The sequence below is a fragment of the Rhagoletis zephyria genome, unplaced genomic scaffold, assembly GCF_001687245.7.
Source record: "Rhagoletis zephyria isolate East Lansing unplaced genomic scaffold, Rhagoletis_zephyria_1.1 Rzeph_scaffold_01486, whole genome shotgun sequence".
Lineage (NCBI taxonomy): Eukaryota > Metazoa > Arthropoda > Insecta > Diptera > Tephritidae > Rhagoletis > Rhagoletis zephyria.
In genome coordinates this window covers 112,646-123,163 of record NW_016158570.1, presented here as the reverse complement: position 1 = coordinate 123,163, position 10,518 = coordinate 112,646, and the positions used below count along the sequence as shown (strand labels likewise).

The following is a 10,518-nucleotide window of genomic DNA, read 5'->3' as shown; positions in this document are numbered from 1 at the left end:
CCGTTCCGTTACTTCCATTATAATCCAGGCATAAATCTGCACTTAAATGGCCAATATNCAAATCGCGGCGAATTCGTAAGGATCTATTGATTTTAGGTGCTTCCGTATTACATTGCGTTCAAGTGCATTATAAACGTTTGAATTCATTACCCATACAATAGATAATTAAGTAAGTGACAGTTCACTCCGTTCCGTTACTTCCATTATAATCCAGGCATAAATCTGCACTTAAATGGCCAATATTTGCTAATTAAATATGAGATATGCAACCCTGTGTCTGTACCTAACAACCAAGAACACCACCTTGTTAAATACGTGTTGCTGCTGTTACTGGGGAATTTAGATTTTCGCCGCGGTACTGCTNGTCGCCCAACTTTTTTCCTAAATGCGATTCTAACGGGCTAGTCTCCAGCCCGCGTGATCTTGTCTTTTTGGTTCATGCTAACAACCAAGAACACCACCTTGTTAAATACGTGTTGCTGCTGTTACTGGGGAATTTAGATTTTCGCCGCGGTACTGCTGAATGTCAAAATGATGTATTTGTTGTAAGATAAATTCGCCAGTAACACCACCTTGTATAAGCTCTGATCCAGTACTCCACGAACTTACAGGATTTTACACGAATTTGCAGGAAGTTGCAGGAAAAATGTTCCCGTACTCCAAAATCCTCCAAAATCCTGTAAATGAGAGCGACTTTTGGAGGGTTGTGTAGAGAATGAAGATGCAAGATTTTACCCGAACTTTTTCTTCTGGTAAAATCATGAAAAGTGTCAAGCAATCACTGGTTGACATTTTTACAGGAAAATGGATTTTTTGTCCCCATACTTTTTGTTGTTACTCACTTTTTACTCTCACTTCAGAGAGTAATTTAGCTGTTTGACAGTTTTACAGGATTTTTCACGAAAAGTATTGGATCAGAGCTATAAATTCCCCTTGAATCTTGCCAAAGAACAATCAGCTGTTCAGTACAATATGTAAAAAAATAATCAAATGGAACAACAATTTCAAGGAGCACACAACAGTTTTGCCTCTTGTTTGGCATATTTAAATAAAGTTGATCTGATACCCAACGAAAGTTAAATGGCATTTAAATAACAATCCAAAATTAAACTTAAGTAAGAGTCTCTCTGCTTTTACATCATATCTATTCCGTAATCTATGAAATAAACACAATAGCGCTCGATTTTGCTATAAAAAGCAATGATCAAGACAAATTATATATTATTTATATTGCTGTCTACTGAGTGTTTGATACGTGGATTATTGATTGGTCTGAGTCTATGAATTATTTAATAAAAATTTTCAACAAAAAAAATAATAAAAATTATTATAGAGTGTAAATAAATAGAGTGCAAATAAATAGTAAAATAAAAAAAAATGTGTTTAATATTTAGGTAAGTTCTGTGGAAAAGTCGAATATACATATTTAATCGTGAAATGTAAAAAACAATTCAAGCAAAGATAATCGTTTACAATAAACATGGAACAGAAAAAAACGAAATTGTAAAAAATAAAAGCTTTAAAACGATACTTTGAAATAAAATAACTAATAAAATGCATAGTATCAAGTCACCGCGTAAGTTTATACATACGTATTTACGTCTCTGATAAATATCAAAAGTTTCTATTTATTTTTCTTTAATTCGCCAGTATTGACCTCATCAAAATAAAGAACGCTTGCTGTTATGACGCATGGGCTATATTTACGCTTCAATGAGTTATTACTTATCGCTCAGAAAATCATAGTAAAATTTTTCCATTATTGAAAACATGTTTTTGAGAATCGCTTCAAAACAACATGATATGTAATGTTTGTGTATGTTCGCAAAGTTTTGAGTATGGTTATACTTCTCGTTAAAATGGAATCCCGCCTAGTTTTAAATCAATTTTTCAAATTTTAAATTTTATTCTTTCTAAAACACCAAAAGTTTACCAAATAAAATCATTAATATTTCGACTCCACGTGACTGCATCTTTGAGGTGCAATTACGGTTACCAGATTTTGAAACGGAGAAAGGAGTACATTTATATTTTCGAACGAAAAAAAGCAGTACATGATAATACATTTCTAATACTACAAAACAAACAAAACACAAAAGATATTCGTTTAAATTGACTACTCATACTTATAAAAGTTCAACTGAGATCAAATACGGAGGCGCAAACAAAATCCGAACAAGGGAAATTATTAATATTTTACCAGATTATAAGACAACGAATATAGTACTGGTCAAAATAATAGCACCACAACATTTTTAACAGTTTTGTATATTTTTTGTTTACTTATTGTCTACTAATTTTTTATAAAAGTTGTACAAAACATAAAAAAATACAAAATCATTAAAATTTCAAGCTTTTTAATTCGAGTTTCTACAAAAATTTTGTGTAAGCAGTTTTAAAGCTTATTAAATTTTACTATAACTCAGTGTAAGCTTATAGTTGCTAAAAATTCCAATGACTTAAATTTTTTTTGCCGACTGTTGTGAATTTTCTTGCATAAAAAATGAAGACATTAATGAAGAGACATTGTGAAGTTTCGCTAAAACCGACATCGATAACCTTAACCGTTAAGTGTATTAGTGGCTAAATAAATCCCAGACATTTAAAAAAAATGTAAGTAAAATCTTCTGAACTGAAGTGGGTGCTTTTTTGTATGAATATGTATATACATATATACATATGTATGTGTGTGAACCTTTTGAGTTGTGAAATGGCTAGCTTGAACTGGAATTTCTCTTATCAAAGTCGTCTGATGCCCTCAGCAGACTAGTCAAACATCATTACAGTAATTAATTAGCGATGCCTTTATTCAATAAGTCTTAAGTGTTACAAATCATAATCGCTTGATAACGGTTGACAACGAGATTATTCTATTATGTAATTGTAAAAAAAACTTTAACAGTAAATTCATTGTATGNACATCGATAACCTTAACCGTTAAGTGTATTAGTGGCTAAATAAATCCCAGACATTTAAAAAAAATGTAAGTAAAATCTTCTGAACTGAAGTGGGTGCTTTTTTGTATGAATATGTATATACATATATACATATGTATGTGTGTGAACCTTTTGAGTTGTGAAATGGCTAGCTTGAACTGGAATTTCTCTTATCAAAGTCGTCTGATGCCCTCAGCAGACTAGTCAAACATCATTACAGTAATTAATTAGCGATGCCTTTATTCAATAAGTCTTAAGTGTTACAAATAATAATCGCTTGATAACGGTTGACAACGAGATTATTCTATTATGTAATTGTAAAAAAAACTTTAACAGTAAATTCATTGTATATGTTGTCATAGACTTTTCTACAACTTTTAAACTTGTTTGTTAAGAAAAGTTATTTTGTTCAAAATATTTTCGTTTTGGAGTTGCAGTCGAAGGTTTATGAGTGCGTGGAATATCGCCCTACCTTATGATTCAATAATTAAAGTTGAGTTAATTGGCTGTTGTCCCTCTCCCACCGCTCCTTTACCACCAAAACCGTGTTGCTTCTTTGAAAGTGTACTTCAAAAATAGTGCCTTTCTTGTAAAAGAGTAGTATTAGTTTCCGTACGTTTTTATTATTTATTTGTTGGCTTCCTACCATTACAACTTTAAAATATAGTTTCCTAGTTTCTGACAGTCAGTCCTTTGTTTTCTCAATACATTTTTGGAACAGCTTATAACCTGCTATTAGAAACTGCAAAAGCAAGCGGCAACTGTGCGCCATGGCCCTATCCCTGCTGCCGGTTCGGAAAACTTCCTGTATCAGATGATTGAAGAACGCCTTAACTCAAAATTATTGTAAACAATTCTCTATCTGCAGCTTCGAAAACGCCCTATCTCAATATAAATTCAACATACCGGCAACTGAGATGGTGTGTTTTTCAACGGTTTAAGGTGTTCTTACACGATATGTATTCACATCTGTAAATGTGACTTTTTCAANGTTTTTATCATGCGTGTAACCAAAAAGCATGTAAGTACATACCCAGCAAACCATTTTTTCAGAGTATTCTGAATTGTAGAGAAATTTTAAAGAACTCGTAAAGATCTCATCAGATTTTTTTGCCGCATTTTCTAAAAAAAAATAAACTGTAAACACTTCGATTATTTTACGAAATTTCGGAAGACAATCGGTAAAACTATGAAAATAATACACCTATGTACAGAATTTCTTGCAGAATTTTCTGTATTTTTCGTACACATTTCTTTACGAGTTCGTGTCCGCCAGTTCATACAATTTTCTTTGAAAATTCGTAAAAAATCGTTACAGAAATGAGATACTCCCAAAGATTTCGTTAAGATTTCGAGAACTTTGGTTTTCAGGGTATATATGTAAATGCGCATGTGTTTACAAACGAAATATAAATAAATAATAGGGGCCTTTATCTAAAGTGATAAAGGGATAAACTGCTTAAATTTATCAGTTTATCCGTATTCTTTCATGAACGCACCTTGGTAAATACTTGCATAAAATTGTTTATTATTTAACTTATTTGGCTAGTAATGATTTTATTCTTACCGCGAAGCGAAGAATGATTTTATTCTTACCCAAAGCGAATTGAGACTTCCTGACGCCAAAATATAAAAATGTATAAGTGACAACCCAATAAACATTTGGGTTGGAGATCAATTGGAAATTTAAAGTAGATTTCCAAAAGTACCTCAATTAGGGAACCAACTCATTCTCTAACAAAAGGGCCAATTTTTTTATGCAAAATAAATTGAGTTCTCCATTTGAGAAAACCTTGGATACCAATTTGAATTTAAGCATTATTCAACTTTTAGTAAAATCTTGGGAAAAATGTTGTCTAAAAGTTTTGATTTTCGACATTTGAAAAAAAAGTGTGTGAAATATAAGTAAAAATGGAAACACAGTTTTCGCTCGGCAATGTAAAAAAAATAATAATAGAAAAATAAATAAATAATAAATAACACAGGACTAAAAAAATTATGAAAGGTTGTTTTGCCAGACTAGGTGTTCTATATGTGTTTAGGGTCGCTGAACACGAATCTGAAGTTCGTTTTTGGCGGTGATGTCATTTCTGATGTAAAAGTAAACAAAGCCGACGAGGAGGACAAAAGAAAATGGCAGAAGAGCCAATTATCTAAATATACCATAACAATTAATAAAAAAAATTTGGAAAAACTGTGATTTTAGTGAGTAAATTTCAGTGCATTTAAAGTTTTAGAGGCGTGTTTTTGTTGTTGTAGCAGCATACAAATTTCCCAAAGACTTTTTGGGGAGTGCTGCTGGAGTGACAGTCCTTGGCCAGATATAAATCTGGAAACGTTTTAGAGGCGTCGCTTGCTTTTGCACGAGAAATGTAAAAATCGGCAATACAAAGTACAAAATGGAGTGTACACCGAGTGCAAAACTCAGAATCAAAAACTCACCGAATAAGATTCGGAAGAGAAGTGTACACAATTTTGACAGTTAAAACTCATTCTCACATTTACTGAATGAGGAAAAGTACAAAATTTTACAGCTAAAACTCATTTTCACACTTCCTATCGCAAAATGAACAGAATCCAGCCCCAGGTCCAGTCAAAATAATCTTTCAGCGATTTTTTCGTGGTCCTTTATAATTACTTAAAATATTGACCTTTGAAAACTTTCGCCTTAATAACTAGTTTAAACTTTATTTGCACACTTACCAATTTATGGACACATTATACAAGTGTAGAACAATCGTTTTCTCATGATGCAATAATACAAGGTGGTATCAGTTGTGACAGCTCGATTTGATACGACCTTAGCTCAATAGAATAAGAAGAAAAACGGGAATAATTTAATCCCCATTTGGGGGGAAAATATAAAATTTCATATTTTCTTCTAAACAAAATTTGCTTTTTTATTATATATTAGTAATGAATTGAAATAAAGTAAGATAAAANATTTAATCCCCATTTGGGGGGAAAATATAAAATTTCATATTTTCTTCTAAGCAAAATTTGCTTTTATATTATATATTAGTAATGAATTGAAATAAAGTAAGATAAAATACCTTCGCTGCAAACCATTTTTACAGAGTATTCTGAATCGTAAAGAATTTTTAAAAAATTCGGAAAGATCCCATCCGATTTTTTTCCGAATTTTCTAAAATGAAATAAATTACGCACACTTCCAGANTCTTGCAGACTTTTTTCAGAATTTTCTTTATTTTTCGTACAGAAATTTCTTTACGAGTTCGTGTCAACCACTTCATATAATTTTCTTTGAAGATTCGGAAAAAAATCGTTACAGAAATCAGATACTCCTAAAGATTTCGATAAGATTTCGGGAACTTTGGTTTGCAGGGTTTTTAAGAAAACAAAATGTGTATACTGAGAAAAAATAAAAAAACATTCAACTATATTATTAGGCAAAGAATTGTTAAAGAAGTAACACTGTTTCACCTAAGGCAGTCTATATGACGGAATTAGAGCGAGAAGCCACCAGCTGATAACACCTTGTATTATTGCATCATGTCGTTTTCTAGCATGAAATTCATCCGATTAATAAGTGCACCAGCGGAAAATTTGATTTTTTCTTGAGTTTCCTTTCAGATACTAAAGCTGACTCATAGTGAAATGATATAAAGTGTACCAAGTAACGTCTTCATATCTGAAAGCAAAATTTAATGTAATTAATTTTTCTTTCATTTCAGGTATTCGCTTTTTTCAATTCTGGCATTAACCCTTGGTATTGTTGCATATCTCTGTCCAATTAGATCCTCAACCTTCTGAACTGAAAACATCAGTACTGCAATGCTATGCGTGCTTTTGTATAAGCGGCAAGAATTTCTTGTTACTGTTTTTTTTTTTTTAATTTTTTATTAAATTCAAAAAAATTCATATGTAAGTTCTCACTCAAAAGGGTTAACGTGAAAGTCAAATCAAAGAAAATTTTCTGATAATTAATTCCAAAATAAGAGTACCGAAATATGATGTCATTGCTATCTCGCACACATTAGTTNAAAAAATTCATATGTAAGTTCTCACTCAAAAGGGTTAACGTGAAAGTCAAATCAAAGAAAATTTTCTGATAATTAATTGCAAAATAAGAGTACCGAAATATGATGTCATTGCTAACTCGCACACATTAGTTGCGATCCCATACGAGTCCGGACTAGTCAGAAATAGTCAGAATCAGTCAGTTTTTACTGGAAATCGATCCCGTACTCGGTTCTCTGACTATTGAGAGGACAAAAAAGGGAGTAAATACGGTTCTCTCTCTGTCAGAAGTTACCAGTTTTAGTCCGAGAATTTTTTGCTGGTAAATTCCGGTACATGTGTCAAACGATCAGCTGTAGTGTGTTTGGCAACCAAATTGTAAACAAAAGAAAAGTGCACTCTGCTAATTCATGTTGAAAAGTATTTAATTACTTGTTTAAGTGGATTCTAATGAATTTGAAAGTATTTTTGGTTATTTACATATGTGAGCTGAGTGTGTTTACATACAAAATAAGCAAAAATGTACAACCAAAATTTGGAGGTTATGTTGAAGTTGACAGAAGTTACCATTTTTTACTAGAAAGCGATCCCGTACTTTTCAATGTTACTCTCTCGCTCTGAGCGAATTTTTATTTTTTGACAGTTTTACTAGTCCGAGTCCGAGGAATACGGGATTGCACCTATTGCATTCCTTTATATGGCTCGGTACAACTCAATTGTTACAAATAACAAGTAGTTTTTAAGCAAAAACCCAACAGACTTCATTTAAAAAAATATATATATAAAAATTTAGAAGTACGGTTAATTTCTTCATGGTCCAATGATCGTATCTAAACCAAATTAGTATGGGACCTCCCCTCAGGCACCAGAAAAAGAATTATCGAAATCGGTTAATGTGGTCCAAAGTTATGCGGTAACATACATAAAAGAATATTCCGATGAACTGATAACCTCCTTCTTTTTTTGAAGTCGGCTAAAGAGAGAAAAATTAATGAGCTAATTATTATTAACTTTTAATAGTTATATTTTAACATTTCTAATAAGATTTACATAAAAAATCTCATGCACCCCGTAAATTATGCTCTGCGTACGCCCATGCTTACTAACTTACTGTTAGCTTGCTAAGTCGCATCGGAACTCTGTACTTGACGCGGCTGAGTCTTGTTAAAATAAGTTTAGTCAACTACGTTCAGCAGTTATAAAATACAGCGATGAAGATTCCAATGTTATTCGTCGAACAAACGAAATGTTTACAGACAATAACATATTCAACAATTTTATTGAGCTTGAGGCCGTTATTAATGAAAATTTATTGTGGAAAAATAACAATAGTTTTAAAAATGGTAGACGTTGTAGCTGCTATTTTGGACGAAACGAAATTCCTGGGAATTTCGATGTATTCTCTCTCAAAGGCATTTTTACGGGAACGCGAAATTTGCAGGAATTTTCAATATCTCTTCTTATTCTCACGTTTCACAGCATACGATTCAATTTCTTTTTTGTAATCACAGGCGGGGCTCCTGCAGTTACGACTGAGATCTGATTACGAATGCAGCCAAGTACTTTTCAAATCATTGGAATTAATTAAAATATTTGAATAGTAAATTGTTCAAGTTCATCTTAGAGCCAGTTTCACGAATGCAATTTAATGGAGTGATTTTTTTTTTTATTTTGATTTATTATGAAAACTGACAAAAGGGAAAAATCAACTTTCTCTAAAATTGCTGATTATGATGACACAAACGATATACTCCCACGACAGTCGGGCTTATGTAACCGAAACTACCCAGATTAAATCTTGCTAAGGATTGTCTCTCCAGAAAGAAGTTTTGGAGAATTTTATGCTGTAACATCAAAAAACAGCAAAATATGTACATATAATAAAAGTATATAACAACACTCTTGAAATAATTTGTTCCATTTTTTAATCTAGTCAAAGAAAGAACTGCCGAGTTTACTACTACTTTTGACTTGGGGCTATAAAATTACTTTAAGCGAATTAGATAGAAAGCTCAATAATTGGAATCAAAATTGTTAATTCAAGCCAAACTTAAATGTTTGTTGGGACTTATTTATCTAAGTGTCAAGCTGAGCACAATTGAAAGAACTCAAACAAATATACCAACATACATACATATACACATACTTACAACTGGCAACGTTTGAGACCTGTAAATAAGTAGTTTGAGTCGATATACACAACTTGAGACCTTGTAGCGATCGCAGGCGTTTATTCACCTGCTTTGTGATAAATTGAAATTAGCGTTGTTTTGTGCATATTATTTGCCAATAAATAAGAAGGTAGCTCTATTCGTTGGAAACAGAAAATTAAATTTTTGATAGTTTAGATAATGGCAGATCCGAAAATAAGGTATGTATTGAAATTAATAAATTTGGAATATTTTTTTTTTAATTTTAATTATGCAAATTTCATTATTTTCTTGGCAATTGGCTCTAAACAGTGCACCATTTTATTCATGTGCCGCTTTATTGCTGGACATTTTGTGGGTGTTTTGTTAATTTTCATATTATTGCACTGTACTAAATCGCGTGAGATATCTTGAAAACAAAACGTGCTCGCGTTGGAAAGGCATGTTAATAAATATCGTTGTTATTGTTATATTTGCCATGTGTGTATAAAAGCAAACATAAACGCAAAAAATTGAAGTCATGTATGTATGTCGCAATCGAAGTCAAATGTCAAAAGCAGCTGTGTCTTATTTTATGTGGTTAAATTACTTTGTGTGTTGTGTTGTTGTGTCTTTCTCAGCGCAAAAATGCGTTTCGTATTGCAAATTCACAAATACGTAACACAATCGTTACATCGACCATACGAACATACACAAACGATAAAAAGTTGTGCTCGCAGGAGGTTTGTATAAATAATTGAATTCAATAAAAGTTTTGTCAGTAAATACTACATCTATACTGTGGGTTCATCTACATACATACTTGACGTTTACCGACATTTGACATCGTGTGCAGGTGGTAAATGTTATTGGCTGTTTACACCCGATAATTCTTCGTTGCTGCTAACAGTTTATTCAGGACGGGAGTGTTATTTAAGTATCGATATACTAATTTAATGAACAAGTTATGAAACATTTTGAATCACCCAAACATGTAATAAAAATAGAGTGACCCAAACAAAGTCTGGAACGCGGCATTTGAGCAAGTTTTGGCTATCTTTAGTTTATTAAGCCATTTAGCCATTTCCATAGTCATTAGTTAACTACTAGATCACTATTTTTCATGAAAGTATAGAAAGATAAGTTAACAAGCGCCATATAACTCCAAATTTCAGACCGTGTGAAAAAATTATGAAAATTCTACAAAATTTCACAAATCTCTAATTTTTTAATTAGCATCCTTAGAAAAAAGTTTGGTTTGCAGTTTTGTTGACCATTAAACGTTGGTACAATAAAGTATGTATGTCAATATAAAGCAGCTAAGACTTGCGGTTCATTATTGGCATTTTCTTTTTTTTTTTAAAAACGGTGCTCTGCTCTTTTTGCATATAAAAAAGTTGTCGAACTTACACACCTTGTATGGAAAAAATGCATTACTCCGTCAAAAAAAAAAAAAAAAAAAAAAGCCAAAA

At 32.0% G+C, this 10,518-nt stretch overlaps 1 protein-coding gene across 2 annotated transcripts in view; it reads left to right on the top strand.

Moving 5' to 3' along the window:
* The first annotated feature begins 9,071 nt into the window (after window positions 1–9,071).
* Window positions 9,072–10,518, top strand: part of Nmdmc (NAD-dependent methylenetetrahydrofolate dehydrogenase) — a 26,534-nt gene continuing 25,087 nt past the window's right edge. Inside the window, exon 1 of one of the 2 annotated variants that reach the window (XM_017617780.1) lies at window positions 9,072–9,288. In XM_017617780.1, coding sequence (XP_017473269.1) covers window positions 9,269–9,288 — 20 coding nt within the window. In that variant the 5' untranslated portion in view covers window positions 9,072–9,268. Of the gene's footprint in view, window positions 9,289–9,379; window positions 9,790–10,518 lie in introns of those variants that run through there. The other variant, XM_017617779.1, reaches the window with a different exon arrangement.